This window comes from Mya arenaria, chromosome 5 (genome assembly GCF_026914265.1).
Source record: "Mya arenaria isolate MELC-2E11 chromosome 5, ASM2691426v1".
Taxonomy (NCBI): domain Eukaryota; kingdom Metazoa; phylum Mollusca; class Bivalvia; order Myida; family Myidae; genus Mya; species Mya arenaria.
The window spans coordinates 47,598,523-47,615,694 of NC_069126.1; the positions used below are offsets into that span (position 1 = coordinate 47,598,523).

General features: G+C 35.0%; 1 protein-coding gene and 1 long non-coding RNA gene across 2 annotated transcripts; both read left to right on the forward strand.

Moving 5' to 3' along the window:
• Positions 1 to 113: 113 nt before the first annotated feature.
• Positions 114 to 3,822, forward strand: LOC128234992 (uncharacterized). Its single transcript, XR_008261098.1, has 6 exons — positions 114 to 197; positions 896 to 1,017; positions 1,269 to 1,417; positions 1,659 to 1,737; positions 1,958 to 2,089; positions 2,270 to 3,822. It is a non-coding gene; the product is annotated as an uncharacterized LOC128234992 (long non-coding RNA).
• A 1,492-nt stretch (positions 3,823 to 5,314) lies between these two features.
• LOC128234846 (N-alpha-acetyltransferase 50-like) lies at positions 5,315 to 16,924 on the forward strand. The gene is made up of 5 exons (XM_052949390.1): positions 5,315 to 5,428; positions 12,028 to 12,167; positions 12,951 to 13,070; positions 13,966 to 14,032; positions 16,281 to 16,924. The coding sequence occupies exons 1-5, from the start codon at positions 5,421 to 5,423 to the stop codon at positions 16,435 to 16,437; spliced, it is 492 nt and encodes a 163-aa protein (XP_052805350.1). The 5' UTR covers positions 5,315 to 5,420; the 3' UTR covers positions 16,438 to 16,924.
• The last annotated feature ends 248 nt before the right edge of the window (positions 16,925 to 17,172 follow it).

Genomic DNA, 17,172 nt, shown 5'->3' on the forward strand with positions numbered 1-17,172 from the left:
CCCTAGATTGTTCAGTCAAATATAGTCTTTAAAATGTGATGGTCATAAAAATAGTGTTTTTTAACCACTTTCTTTCGTATTGTTTATTACTTTTGGTGTTATCTCCCGTAGTTGTCATGAGCTATTTTTTAACCCAACTTTGAGGATGTAGGTCAAGCTGAACCAAAGGCATTTTCCATCAAATTAGGAATTTGTTGGTAAGTAGAAATATTTTCACTGTTTAAGCATATAATTTAACAAATGTGTATATCTTTAATGTAATGCAATATATTCTAAATTCGGTCAAATGGATGGAAATTGATCGCAGGAAAATTAAGCGGAAGTGAAATTTGACAGTCTGACATTGAAAATGTAAACAGATCAAAATCCAGCAGATATTCTCTTTTTGCATACTTATGATGACTGAAAAAGGACATAACCAATTTTTCATCATCTTACCGCGGCCAACTATCAATACAAGTATTGATGGATTTTACGAATTATTTTTGAGTTGCAGTTTAACTGTCTTTTTAGCTATGTTGATGAATTTTAAGTTGTAGATGAACTTTTTTTTGCAATGTTGATTTATGTGCATAACAAACCATCTCATGAGGTTCAGGTACATTGAAAAAAAATTCTGTTATGATGAAGATGATCATGATGATTATGAAAATAAAAGGCTAATGCAGATGGGGGAAATGTTTATATAGAATTAGAGCACAATACTCTAAAAGCCATGACCAATATTAATGACTGTAGCTGCAAGCTGCTTTTTGAGTATGCATGACATTCAGACTAACAGGAAATTTCTTTGGCATGCATATTTGTGTACATGTTGATCTGCCGGGGCATCACCCCAACTATAAACATTTAATGATTTGTATTTCTGTAAATACATATCTTTAGAACATTTCAGGTCAAGCACCTGCTGTACATAGGACAACAATCCATTACAGCTTTGACTATGCCAAGCAGGTCTTCTACCCATATTAGGCACGGCAAGAGTGCCCTGCTTTGAAGTGTTTTGTAAATCATATGGTAAATTTTATTTACAAATTGAGTGGTTAATACAGTTTTGCCATTTGACTAAATTATTATTGGGGAAATGGAAAACCTTTATATTTTGTAAATTCACTGAAAAAACAGAGAAGCGCTCACATTTGCTCTGCGGCGCTCTTGTTTAAATATTTTATATCACCTTTATTCAAAGTTCTTACTTGAACATAAAATTAAAGTGTAAATAAATATATATATACACATCTTTTCTATTTTAAAGTGTGTTTTTTCAGGTTCACAGATATCTCAGTGATGGAGGGTTTAGCTGTTATACGGCCAATGGTGTGGTACCTCATTTTCAACATCATCCATATAGAGAAGACTCTCCATACCTGCACATTGACAACTGTGTTGGGTGGAATAAAAACAATGCAGTCATTGGGTATGATTGACAAAAGCAGTGTTGAAGTACATCACTTATACACTGCATATTGACACATGAAAACATTAGAATAACAAAACAATGTAACATTTATTATTTTTTCAATACAAGTAATCAGAAATCTCAAAATATTCATTAGTCTTATAAAAATAGTTGGGCTTCAATCTGTTCTCTTACTTCTCTAAATATCATGGATTGAAGGCAATCAGTTCAATAAATTGTATGTAATTCTATGTTTAAGGGTCTGATGTATTCTGAAGGGAGAGAAACAGCATTTACCTAAATGAATGCAGGTGACATAAAGTTCAGTCCTGTGGAAGGTAAGTTGTAAGAATGTTGTTGTTTTTGTTTTGTTTTTAATTTTTGTGCTTTAAATGTTGATTTAAAGCCAAATTAAAGGATTTTGTGTATACAAATATTGACTTTTGGTACTTTATTTAAACACTGAAGTTGGTTATAATACCTTATTTTGTAAAAGAAAGCTTATGTAAAAACAATATGTATTATATCATAATATAAACAACATGTTTATTTGTTCAGACCAAATAGAGGCAGCACACATCCTTTGTGGATTGATGACCTTGGCAAACTGGTTATATTCTTTGACTGGTTGGAGTACACCAAGTGACCCCTGAAGTCCATTCCAAACTTGAGGAAATATCATCACTTCAGGTATGACAAAAGTATTATAGACAGTATCACTGCATGTGTATGTATATCTATGAACATAAGTCAAAAACAATTTTAGATATTTTGTCCATTTTATTCAGATGTGAGTTTTGATGTTCAAGTTAATTTGCATAATTTATTCCAAACACTAAGTAATGTACATATATGAACATTATTTTGCAGAACTTCAGCTGACCACCCAGTGAGTGAATTCATGAGAGAGCATGCCAAGGACAGTGAGATTGAAGTTAAAATTGACAAGCCCACAACAATGGCTTTTCCATGGAGAGTACCCTGAACGCATCCAACTAAAAGGACTTAATGCAAAAAGGCTCTGATCCCTTAAATAAGTGAAAAAACTAATATATTGATATGTGATCTTTATAAACTAAATATAAGATTTGAGAATGAGCCCCTTACTGAGCTGATGAAAACGTGTATCAATTTTTTATTGACAATTATTTATTCAATAGAAACATGTTCATATGAAATGAAGCTACCAGTGATTTTGAGTGAAGAACTGTGGTTTTAGCAAATGATTGATAGAAGGGTGCTACACCCTGTCTTTTGTTGGTAGAGCCCCTCTGCCATAATGAAGACCACTATATGATTATTATTAATACAAACTAAAAACAATCTGGCAGTTGAAGCCTGTAAATGCTTGAATTGAAGACATTTAAAATATTGTTTGTCAATATTAGTTACTTCACAGCCTGATAAAATGTACCTTAATAACATTTCAGTTTTTCTTCAATATCTTTATTTTTAAAACCTTCATGAACCCTATAAACATTTTCAGCTTTAACTTTTACCTATGAATAAGCATCGAAAATATAATTTGTCATGTACTATGTGACTAATTGCATACCTCTTGAAACTACATAATGACGTGTACATGCTAAGTAGTTAGCATGTTAAATAAATTGTTTTCATTTTTGTAAAATGTAATTGTGCCCATTTATTAACTGATCTAATTTTACAATAGTGTAAATTGTGTAGGATTGTTATGTTTATTAAATTAAGAGTATATTTACTACCATTTCATGTTTTATGAGCAATGAATGACTATACAAAAAATCACATTTGAGGTAAAGTTAGGGTGATTACAATCATGTTTGTGGCCTGTTGCCATGATAACCAGGACAAAAAACAAACCCTTAAATACCATTCAAATAAAATAAATTATAGTAAATTACAGTGGTAACATACTTTAACTTCTAGAAATTCATTGGTTTGTATTAGGTGCAAGTTCCAACCTAATGTAAATTTATTGTGAAAAATTGCCAATAAACTACGGTACTTGGCGAACAGTTTTTATTTATTCTGATTTTTTTTTAATGTGAAATACATTCACCATGTACAGTAAGGTTTGAGGATATCTATTAACATTATTATTGAATGCTTCATATGGCATTTATTGTATATTTAAATGCAAATTTAACCCCCAAAACGCCTTTTTCAATAATGGTTGCCATGGTAACAAATTAATTTTCATTTATTTTCTCAATAATAATTGAGAATGGTTTTGAAAATATATTGTTGTCGTTATAATACGGGAATTGTGTAAATTGTAGTGATGAATATTTATTGCATCTGTGAATACAAATGTTTCAATAAATTCTTGAACTTTACCGAATTTCTAGCTGTGTCTTAACCAAGTGCTCTTCTAGTTTTTGTCATAATTTCGTTAAAAATAGGAATTTTTGAATTTTCTTTTCAGTTTTTTTATCCTAAAGAATAGTACAGTCAGAAATTACTCATATCTCATTTTCGCCCAAAAAGTGGTTTCGGGCCAAAAATCCCGTGACTGGTCACATTTACTAAATGAAAGTTCTAACCCTAACCCTAACCCTCTAAAGCGACTAATTTAAATTAAATTAATAACCAAAAGCCCAGCAACACTTGGGAAAATATATTTTTCAAAGTTTTCCCAACCTTAAAAAAACAATGTTTTTATGTTATCAAATTACCATCTAAAACGATTGTTATGAACATTATGTTGCTGTCCCATAGCCAGTATACACCCGTAGCGCCGGCGTACGTCATGCAGACTTTAATAATTGACTGTAAATCAAAAGCAGATTGAGATGTACACACGCTAGTATGATGTTACCAATGCCAATCTCTATATGTGTGGCAAGCCTAATCTATACTAAACAATAATAAACCTTTGAACACATGAGAAAAGAAACAAACGCTGTACTCTTTAAATATTGCTACATTCAAACATTTATATCATATTTTGAGTGTTTCCCGGGCCATCTATTCCATATTTAAGCTCGCAGTAAAAAAAAATCGGATGTGTATAAATGTAATGTATCTAGGCATTTGGGTCACATAGGCTTTGAAACCAAATAAATGGTTCTGGCACAATGTTTTCATATCTGACCTTAGAAAGAAAATAGGCATCAACTTGTACTTTTTAAGTTGAACTAGACAAATATCCAGTTAGATTATTTTTGTTACTTGCATATTAAATAGTTGACAAAATAAAATGTTCAAATCTTGTCATTAAAGTCGTCTGTTTTGATATTCAGTACTATCAATACTTCCCCGGTGCGCTACGCCGTAAAAGGCCCTGCACCGTACCTAAGCAGAAGCAATACCATCATGTGACAATAATGTGCGTTCATAGTATAACATTCCGTTATAGACGGAAGTACGTTCATTGTACGTATGTTGACTTAGTTGGTAATATACAAATTAGCAAAGCCCGGGCTCTGTGTGTATTGAATATTTAGTTTATATAGAGACCAGTTGACCCCTTAAGGGTTGAGCATGCTTTTCTCTGAAGGGATCTGTTTTTGTCTGTTTTACGTCGCACGTTACTGTACAGAATGTTGGTAGATTTTTGCCAATGTACACACTATAATCAACAGCTTAATTTGTTTATCATGATGATTTAATGGATAATGCATTTGAATGCCTATTTATGAGAGATTTTCTTAAACAACGTGACTATTATAAAAAAACAACAACAGTATACTGTACTGTTTGTATATATTTGTTTGTAAATATTCTAGAACCAATGTTTTAGGTGTACTGTAAAGAAGTGTTTTCTATTTTATTGTTATAAGCATTGTTCACTATATGTTAAACTATTGATCTCGAGTTTGTGTCATTTGTATGGTAGAAAATACACATTTATTTCAAATTTCATTGCATAAAAAGGGTTTTAAAACACATTTTAGTGGGACGTAACCAATATATTTTGCATAATTTAAAACTGTTGACTGCTGCGTTGATTGTGTTTAGTCCCATTTCCCACCACAACTTAATTTTACCAATTTTTAGTCTATTAGTGTCAAAAGTATAGGTCAACTATCAATAAACAATGACTAGGTAATATTACTATATGTACCGTTTTGATTATTCCCATTTGTGATGAAATAGAGAGGATATCTGGCTGCATGCCAACCTCATCTTTGCATTCGGACTTGTCTTTATTTCGGATAAATTTCACCTTCACGCAGAATTTATCTTTGTATCAGGTCAAGTCAAGTCAAGTCAATTTTATTTACAATGTCGGATTGTGTAACAGGACAACAAGCTCTTAAGAGCTTTTAGCACCGACTTATACATTTTGGGCAGTTTTCATCATACATTTTAAGCAGTTTTCATCGAACATAGTTATAATATTAGCACATAGTTATATTATTAGCACATTATTGTATATTATTATATATATCACAGTATCATATCACATTGCAATTCTAAAAGAGATAGGTAGTTAAAACTAGATAGTATAACATTCACATACATAATTAATTACATTACATTTAAAACCGTCTCCGTGGCCTAGTGGTTAAGCCTCCGCCTACGAAGCGGGAGGTCGTGGGTTCAATCCCTGGCCGCGTCATACCAAAAGATGTTAAAAATTGGTACAAGTAGCTCCCTTGCCTGGCGCTCAGCATTTAAACGGTAGAGCTTGGAAAAGTGGTGTACTCAGTACTGGTTTAACCCAGGAAAGTTGTACCCCATGTATCGGTGCTTTACACCGAGCATGTAAAGGAACCAAGGGGTCTCTTCGAAAAAGAGCTTGGGTATCGCACCCGGACTTCCTTGTATCCCACCACTGTCTCTTCAGCGTGCTGTCCCTTTAGCAAATACAAAGGACCCCATTGGAAATAAGTGCGTGCACTTTCACCGGTTATCCTTGACCGCAAGGTCTAAAGAAATACATACAATACATTAGCAAAACACATTGTTATTTTGAATCATTTATTTCATGATTTGCTTACTTTACAGATGTTCTTAAAGAAAAAAAATGTGAATCTTTGTTTTCTGAATGAGTTTATTAACAACATCAAACACATTATTTAACAATATATTGAAGATATGCATATTCATGACAGTTCTATGTATCATTTTATATGTATAGCTGTACGATTGTGTATTCTTCTCAAGAAATAAAGGGACTGTGAGTAATTGCAGTTCCAAAGAGAAAAAACTTCCCTAAACAAAAACAAAATTGTAACTGAAATGAAACGAAGTAATAAAAAGCATTGACTTTTTAATCAAAAATGCAATTATTTACCATTTAAAAGTCATTTCCATTCATGTTACTTGCAGAGTTAAACATGCTCTAGATTTTTTTGGGTATATCAGAGTGCAACCTTTGGTATTGCTCAACAAAAATTTCAACTTGTAGCTTAGGCCATCATTTTTAATTCAATGATTAACAAACCTGCCAGCCCTTATTTCTTTATTAAATAATAATAGAGATCATGAAATGTTTTATTTTTAGCTCGACTATTCGAAGAATAGGTGGGCTATACTACTCGCCCCAGCGTCGGCGTCGGCGTCTGGTTAAAGTTTTAGGGCAAGTTGGGATTTTCACTTATAAGTCCAATACCCTACATTCAATTGACTTACTACTTCACAAAGTTGTTCAGGGCTATCACATGATGAGGTTAGATAACTCCATATTATTCTTTACACAGATTATGGCCCCTGATCGACTATGGAACTTAGGTTAAAGTTTTAGGGCAAGTTGGAATATTTATTTATAACTTCTATATCCTTTGTTCAATTGACTTAATACTTCTCACAGTTGTTCAGGACCATCACACAATGAGGTTACATAACTCCATATTATCCTAAATACAAGTTATGGCCCCTGATTGACTTAGGTTAAAGTTTAAGGGCAGGTTAAAGTTTTAGGGCAAGTTGAGATTTTCACTTAAAACTCCAATACCATTCATTCAATTGACTTAATACTTCACACAGATGTTCAGAGCCATCACATAATGAGGTTAGATAACTCCATATGATCTTTTATACAAATTATGGCCCCTGATTGACTATGGAACTTAGGTTAAAGTTTTAGGGCCCTTCATTCAATTGACTTAATACTTCACACAATAGTTCAGGACCATTACCCAATGAGGTTACATAACTCCATATCCTTAATACAAGTTATGGCCCCTGATTGATTTAGGTTAAAGTTTTAGGCAAGTAAAAGTTAAGGGCAAGTTGGGATTTTAATAAAAAAACTTCTATGCCGTTCATTAAATGCACTTAATAAAATTCAAAATTATTTACAACCATCTTACAACAAGAACATAACTCCGTTTTAAGCCTAAATACAAATTATGGCCCTTGATTTTTTTATTTTTCCTTTTTTTTATTTTTTCTTTGAAAGGCATATTTGTATATTCTTAACCACATTTTCATAATGGGAAATCAAGTTATTTGAATGACTTGCGTCATTGTTTGGGCGGGCTGGTGGGAGGGCACCATCAAAGTCACCTTATGAATTGAATAATTTTAGTTAGGTTTGACATAAAGAGACCAAACTTGGTATTATTACATCGTTATTGTATTCTAAGTCAAAGCGGCGTAGTCAAGCGCGCTGTCTTACGACGGCTCTTGTTAATTAATTCACTGGCCGTGGAAATTTGGACCAAAAAGAAAGGAAAAAATGTCAATAAATTATCCCGGCAGTGATTTTTTCCCCTCTAGTAAGGTATTTGGACATTAACAGAAACAGACAAACCTGTACGCCCTGCACTGGTAAAATGCATCCGGGCTTGCCAATAATCTGAATTTTATATAGCAGGGCTTGTTCAAAAATTTGATGTCAAGCAATAGTATTAGAATTCAGGTTTGTTAATCCAAAAGTCTAATTTTGATGACTGGCATTTACCATTCATAGGCTACACACTTACATCCAGCCATAACTCAAGAAATGCATTAGATTATTTTCATGTTTATTCATGACAAGGCAATTTAATTAAGGTTTCACTTGCATTTTTAAAATAAATGTATTCTCGCCAAGCGCACTTGTTTGAATATCACACACAAATTATGTTTCCATTCATGCCTTGAAATTAATGAATGTATAAAGAATAGCAATTTATATTTGTTTTTGTACTGGCAAGTATCAACAAATCCCGTCTGGTTCAGGTCAAGTTTGAAGTTTTTAGTCCATAAAGAAAATATAGACAGATTTTATACTTGAACAAAAGTACATTCAAACTGAATATTTATGACATAGCTCTGCAAAATGGTTAAACATTTATTTAAAGCACAATGTGACATCCTAAAATAATTTCAGGGTGTTCTAGACATACATCACATTTATCACAGTACATGATAAAAATATGCCCAAAACGCCCAATTTATGTACATCATGAAAGTTGTATGTCAAAGCCATGGTGTTCTATAATCAGTAGTGTCCACAATCAACTTGTGGAATTATGTGTACATACATGCTAGTTTAGTGGAAAAATATACTGAGACAGTGTTAATTGTTAAGATTGTTCTTTAGTGAGAGTGAAGTTAATCTTAAAATTTAAAAATAGTTTGGTAATCCTTTTATAATATCGCTTAACATTACACATATTTCAGCTATGGCCTATGTCATGGTTCATTTACCTGGTTTCTTTGACATGATAAATTCAGTCCTGTCATTAGTTGGACTTGAAACCGATGTGGGTTAGTAAAATCACAATATTATATAGGTTTACAGGGCTTTTTCTATAGTACCCACGGGTCCGACTATCAGACCCATTCCCAAAGCAAAATATAAGATATTTTTCCCAATCTTCAGAAAAAAATCCCAATCCAAAAAAAAAAAAATTAAAAAAAAATTATTATTTTTTTTTTTTTTTAGAAATTCTTTTTACCTGTACTGTACTGGTTCATTTTCAACATCCTAATAAATTATGTGATGTGAAGTATTTTTGGTAATTGAACTCAGAAATCATTGATTTTCATCACATTTAGAGATATGAAATATTATCTGTCATGATTTATTGCAATAGATATTTACACCCCAAGGATTGATATTTCAGCCATTGTGGGTCTTTTAAAGGGAAAATAAACTAATATTAAATAATTTCCTAATTCACAGGAGACTAGACAGCTTTTTTCTTTTCACTGAAAAATTTCCCAATTTCCGCATTTTCATGACGCAAATTTTCCCAAAATGTCTAGGGTCTTTTTCCCAAAATGGGCAGAAAAAGCCCTGGTTTATTATGCCCCCCTTCGAAGAAGAGGGGTATATTGCTTTGCACAGGCATGTTGGTATGTCGGTCGGTCCGTCGGTAGATCAAAGCTTGTCCGAGTGATAACTCAACAATTCCTGGACGTATGGTCATCAAACTTCACATGAAGGTTGGGCCTGACCAGTAGATGACCCCTATTGATTTTGGAACTCATCAGGTCAAAGGTCAAGGTCACAGTGACCTTTAATGGTAAAATAATTTTAAAGCTTGTCCGAGTGATAACTCGACAATGCCTGCACCCATGGCCCTCAAACTTGACATGGAAATTGGGCCTGAGCAGTAGATGACCCCTATTGTTTTTGGGGGTCATCAGGCCGAAGGTCAAGGTCAAAGTGACCTTGAATGATAAAAGGTTGTCCGAGTGATAACGTGACAATGCCTGCACCCATGGCCCTCAAACTTGACTTGGAGGTTGGGCCTGACCAGTAGCTGACCCCTATTGTTTTTGGGGCTCATCGGGTCAAAGGTCAAGTTCACAGTGACCTTGAATGGTAAAAGGTTGTCCGAGTGATAACTCAACAATGCCTGAACCCATGGCCTGCATCATTGAATTGGAGGTTGGGCCTGACCAGTAGATGACCCCTATTGTTTTTGGGGGTCATCGGGCCAAAGGTCAAGGGCACAGTGACCTTGTATGGTAAAAGGTTGTCCGATTGATAACTCAACAATGCCTGCACCCATGGCCCGCATAATTGAATTGGAGGTTGGACCTGACCAGTAGATGACCCCTATTGTTTTTGGGGGTCATCGGGCCAAAGGTCAAGGTCACAGTGACATTGAATGGTAAAAGGTTGTCCGAGTGATAACTCGACAATGCCTGCACCCATGGCCCTCATAATTGAATTGGAGGTTGGGCCTGACCAGTAGAAGACCCTTATTGTTTTTGGGGGTCATCGGGCCAAAGGTCAAGGTCACAGTCACCTTGAATGGTTAGAGGTTTTCCGTGTGATAACTTGACAATGCCTGCACCCATGGCCCCCAAACTTGACTTGGAGATTGGGCCTGACCAGTACATGACCCCTATTGTTTTTTGGGGTCATCTGGCCAAAGGTCAAGGTCACAGTCACCTTGAATGGTTAGAGGTTTTCCGTGTGATAACTTCACAATGCCTGCACCCATGGCCCTCAAACTTGACTTGGAGATTGGGCCTGACCAGTACATGACCCCTTATGTTTTGGGGGGTCATCAGGCCAAAGGTCAAGGTCACAGTGAACTTGAATGGTAAAAGGTTGTCCAAGTGATAACTTGACAATGCCTGCACCCATGGCCCTCAAACTTGACTTGGAGGTTGGGCCTGACCAGTAGATGACCCTATTGTTTTTGGGGGTCATTGGACCAAAGGCCAAGGTCACATGTACCTTGAATGGTAAAAGGTTGTCCGAGTGATAACTCGACAATGCCTGCACCCATGGGCCTCAAACTTGACTTGGAGAATTGACCTGACCAGGAGATAACCCCTATGGTTTTTGGGGATCATCTGGCCAAAGGTCAAGGTCACAGTGACCTGGAATGGTAAAAGGTTGTCAGAGTGATAACTCGACAAGGCCTGCACCCATGTCCCTCAAACTTGACTTGGAGGTTTGGCCTGGCCAGAAGATGGTCCCTATTTATTTTAGGGGTCATTGGGCCAAAGGTCAAGGTCACAGTGACCTGGAATAGTAAAAGGTTATCCGAGTGATAACTCGACAATGCCTGCACCCATGCCTTCAAACTTGACTTTGAGGTTGGGCCTGGCCAGAAGATGGTCCCTATTGATTTTACGGTCATTGGGCCAAACGTCAAGGTCACAGTGACCTTGAATGATAAAAGGTTGTCTGAGTGATAACTTGACAATGCCTGCACCCATGGCCCTCAAACTTGACATTTAGGTTTCTGGTGACCAGCTGATGACTCTGGATTTTGAGTTAATAGAGTCAAAGGTCATGGTCATAACACACTCTTTCCTCACACTTTAATGGTCATAATCTTAAAACTGCCTTAACGGCAACAAATCAGCTGTCATTTTCGGTCCATGCATATTTCATTCAATTGTCCATATAATCCTGACAACATGGCGCTCAGGGGGGGCATAATGTTTGACAAACATATCTTGTTCCAAATGGGGATGGTGATCTGAAAAGCATTGATCTCTTGAACATATATTGTTTCATTAAAATTTCATTTTTTTTTTAAATTATTTCTAGAAAAACATTCCAGTTTTGTTCATACATGCACTGGATTTGCCCCATAGTCAAAATCAAAATATCTTCTTTTTTTTCAAGAAAAACATTTGAGTTTCATTTATAAATATGTATTCTAGATTTGCCCCATAGTTAAAATCAAAATACTATTTTTGTTGCTGTTGTTTTTGAATTGATCCTTCAATGATTTTAAACAAAATGGTCCTAGAATAAATAAAGTTATATATTAAATTTGATTTGTGTATTTCAGGGGTGGCAGGACAGAACTAGGGGACATAACCCCCCACAACATCAAACAGCTGAAGAAACTGAACCAGGTTGTCTTTCCTGTCACTTACAATGATAAGTTCTACAAAGATGTCTTAGAAGTTGGGGAGCTAGCCAAACTTGGTAAGGGAATTTAAAAAGTAAAGGAGACCAAATGTCAAATGCAGTCCAGCTTAAACATAATGCAAAATGAACTGTAATTCAGTCCAGGCCTTCCATATCTATTGTCATTATACATTAGTTAATGATTAGTTAAAATGTGACATTTAAGTTGATGAAAATTTAAGGGGCATAAACATACAGCCTCACAGATTTTTTACATTAACACATTATATTAATCTATTTCTGAGAGCACTCAACGCTGAAAATCTAAACACCCTGTATTTTATAAAACTATTTAAAATGAATGAGAAATCCATCATCAGTTTGAAGCTGCTAACCAATTTTTCTAAACATATTGTCATGATGTTTTTTAAAGCGATTTTGCTACTTCTGTAAATCAACTGTCTCATGATAATGTAGTATTATACTCATTATATCATTCCAGGGCTGTGGTTATGTATATGTACATGTAGTTAAGGGCTCCAGTTAAAGACAGATTTACTATAGGCTACATGTACATGCTATTGGCTCATGTTCACTAACATACTGAGTCTGAGTTTGAGACTTAGGCTGAAATAGGCAAAACTTTCAGCTGGTTTTGCTTATACAGGAGTAAAGATGGAAAAAGTATCTGTATCTTAATCAAATAAACTGTCTGTACTACAATCAGTCATACCTCTTTTGTCTACACTAATTGTATGATAGAAATTTTGCCGAGGTTTCAAACTCAGAATAAAAATGTTAGTGAATATGGGTCCAGATTATTTTGTAACATCTTTACTACCAACCTTGATTTTTTTTCAGCATATTACAATGACATTGTAGTTGGAGCTGTATGTTGCCGTGTTGACACATCAGAGAATCAACGACGTCTCTACATCATGACACTAGGAGCCCTGGCACCATACAGGCGCCTAGGTATAGGTGAGTACCTTCTCCTGTATTATTTAGATATGATAGATGTTTGTGATGGCATCATGACACTAGGAGCCCTGGCACCATACAGGCGCCTAGGTATAGGTGAGTACCTTCTCCTGTATTATTTAGATATGATAGATGTTTGTGATGGCATCATGACACTAGGAGCCCTGGCACCATACAGGCGCCTAGGTATAGGTGAGTACCTTCTCCTGTATTATTTAGATATGATAGATGTTTGTGATGGCATCATGACACTAGGAGCCCTGGCACCATACAGGCGCCTAGGTATAGGTGAGTACAATCTTCTTAATTTATTAAGATATGATAGATGTTTGTGATGACAGAAAAATTACTCAATTAGGGATTGCTTAGATTCTTTTTTACTTATTAATGTTAAAAACCATCTATTAAATTAACATTCTATTCTATTAATTAAATTAAATATGGATAAATTGTAACTATATAGATAAAAGAGGATAAGTGTTTGTTTCATTGTCAGAGTGCAATATATTTCACTGAGTGAGCACCAAAGCTGTTTCAAGAGCGATGTGATTTTTTTTTGAGTTCATGAGGTGAAATTTATTGTGCTGACATTGGTACATTCACTGTTTAAAACAGTGCAGTAGATGAATTATTTCTCTATTAAATTTCTATTAATCAACTGGAGTTTAGCATATATCAGTATTATTGTTTCTTAATTATTTTTTTCTGAAACTAAGGGCTGAACTGTTGAACACTAGCTTACCATTGTGCTGAAGTGCATGTTATGACTTTAAATTATCACCCAAGTCAAAAATACATACTGGTTAATCATTAATGATAACTTTACTTCGCTAAACTGGTGTAGATTATGTTAATGTTTCTTGACATGATTTCAATATTATTACTTATTATTCAGGAACTGTGATGCTGGACCATGTTCTGGACATCTGTACCAAGGATGGGAACTACGACAATGTCTTTCTGTAAGTGAATGATTTGTAAATCCAAATAGCTTCTTCAGATTTTACCATTTTATTTTTGCTGGTTTGTTAAAGAAGCTTTCAGATGGTTAAAAATGACGCTGAAGTATCTATTCTTGGTAGTAACCACTTCTAATATAGCGCTCATTTTGGGTAGCATGAGAAGGGCAGGGTTGTCTCTTGAATCTAGGCGAAAGGGACTGGGGGCTTAGACCTTACCAAAGGGATTTCTGAATAAACTCAAATGATACTTAGCCACAAATCAAGTAAAGTATAAGCGTTTTAGTTACATCACACAGACAATCATATTCATATAAGTAATAACAGGACTTTCATGACATGACATTGTAGGCAAATGAGCCTCTATTTTGGCTATTTTTTGTCCAATTTTCGTCAGTTTTTAGCTCTACTGGCCAAAGGCCAGAAGAGCTTATGCGATGGTAATGTATACGTAGTATGTGCATCCGTGCGTCTGTGCGTCTGTAAACAATTGCTTGTGAACACGATACAGCCTTCAGTTTTGATTGTATCTCGATGAAACTTGTACAGTATCTAGATATCCATTATAGCTCGGTTCCTTTCGAAATCCAGCCAGATCCGTCCATGCATGCCTAGATTATGGCCCTTGATAGTATAAAAAAATGCTATTGTGTAAACAATTGGTTGAGAACACAATACAGTCTTCATTTTTGATTGTATCTCGATGAAACTTGTACAGTATCTAGATATCCATTATAGCTCGGTTCCTTTCGAAAACCAGCCAGATCCGCCCATGCATGCCTAGATTATGGCCCTTGATAGTATAAAAAATGCTATTGTGTAAACACTAGCTTGTGAACACGATACAGTCTTCATTTTTTGATTGTATCTTGATGAAACGTGTACAGTATTTAGATATCCATTATAGCTCGGTTCCTTTTGAAAACCAGCGAGATCCGCCCATGCATGCCTAGATTATGGCCCTTGATAGTATAAAAAAATGCTTTTTTGTATGTGTAAACACTAGCTTGTGAAAATGCAAATGCAAACGACCTTGGTGATGTTGGCGGAGGCCCAGGGAAGAGTTCTCTTTTCTTTGTATGGGACCGACCCCCCCCCCCCCCCCCCTAAATTGGGAAATGTTAAAAACCTTTTTGTCTGAAACCACTATGCAAATCCTTGCTATTTTGAACAAGGCTTTATTTAGTGTTCCATGGTCAAATTATGCCCCTTGGGTCAAAACTGGCACTGCCCTGGGTGTCACAATTTTCATAGAGATTTATTTAAGAAATATTTTCAAAATCTTCTTGTTTCAAACCACAAGGCCCATACCTTTGATATTTGTTGTGGAGCATCATATGATGCAATTGAAAATATTTGAAATAATGCCCCTTGGGCAAAAGTTGGCCCCACCCCTTTTGACTTACTTATTAATTTTTAAAGCTGTAACAGTAATGAAATTTTGACGATGAGTACAGTTTTGAAAGCAAATATTTTTTACTCTCAGATAACCTTTACTTGGCATATATTAAAATAGTTCATGCAACTAATCTGCTTACAACACTTCCTGTCCTCAGATGTTGAACGTGCAGCATTTCCAGCTAACCCAAACACTAAAAGTGAACTATATATTTGTTGCCTATTACTCAAACGTACATGCTCTGGATTGAAAATGACCACAAGAGCCAAGCCAGTAGAGCATAGGCCCTTTTGGGCCTCTTGTTTTTTTCTTTATGTAAAGTTTGGAGGTAAGTTTTGACACGCAAATGGGGAAAAAGATAATAGAAAGACTGCCCTAAAATGCACATGTTGCATTAGGGAATACACTGGTGAAGTTTTCAATTGAACTAATTTTGGCCATTAAAAGACTTGTTCTTTCAAGTCTCAAAACGAAGACCACCATTTAGTTATTTCTATGAATGTTTGTCAATGGTAAAGAATTTCATTCTTCCATAAAAAGGAAAGATTTTATTAACAAATCTTTTATGGGGACGTAACAAATCTTTTAAGGGGACAGTAAATGAGAGATATGTCTTGTTTTAGTTTAGTTTGTACTAAGCATTTTTTGCCGAATTATAAAAAAAAGCTTATAACTCCTGTGTTGGAACCAGTACTTACAAGTTTGTGAGGTGTCAAGACGGCAAGAGTAGGATTTGTACAAGGCTTGAACCAACAAGCATTGTGGCGAGAGACAAGAACACTCTCACCCTCTGCACTTGTGATATTTTCAAATTCTATCCATTTTCTAAATGACAATTTTTTTCTTTTGCAGACATGTCCAAGTGAACAATGAGGGTGCGATCAAATTCTACGAAAAGCACGGCTTTGCGATTGTAGAAGAGAAAAAGAACTATTACAAACGTATAGAACCCGCGGACGCCTACGTTCTACAGAAAACATTCAGGAGCAAAACAGACTCCAAGTCTTAGTGCATTAGGATGATTAACTAGTTATATACTTGAATAATCATAGTGTGTTTCTATCATAGGTATTAATTTTGTGCTTTGTATATACAAATTGTGGCATAATAGTATGTTTCTTTCAGGCTATTAGTATCACACCGATTTTGATAATTACTGGGCCATTGCCTAGTTCCAGACAGTGCCTAAATGGTCCGACACATAGTAAAAAGTAATAACGATAATACTTAAAAGCAAATGTTATTTAACAGTTAAACAAAGATGAAAAATCTTTAATCAAGATATAATTTACGATGATTGAAGACATTTAAATCATATTGGTTGAATTGCAAATGTAAAAGTCATGTTGGGAAATTTTTAATCAACTTGCACAGGTATTGTAAAAACCCTTAAAACAGTGATCAGGTTTAGGCACTGTCCAAGTGTTTCTTCGTAATGATTATGTGCATTATCATTTGTCATATTTTCTTTGTAATAAACTTGTTTTCAAATATCACATTGTTGGTTCTTTTTAAAGGAAAAATCTTGGCTCCATCCTATTTATTTGTTTAGGGTGTATTTAGAAATAAAAAAAAAAAATACCAAATTGAATGAGGCCTCTTAAGCTCTTATTACTCCATTATCTGATTATGCAAGCTGTCAGCAAAAAATGAAAGATAGTTGATAATGATCGATATATTTTGATGTTACTATGAATTTTGTTTGTTACTTTTTATGCCCCCGAAGGTGGGCATATTAAAATCG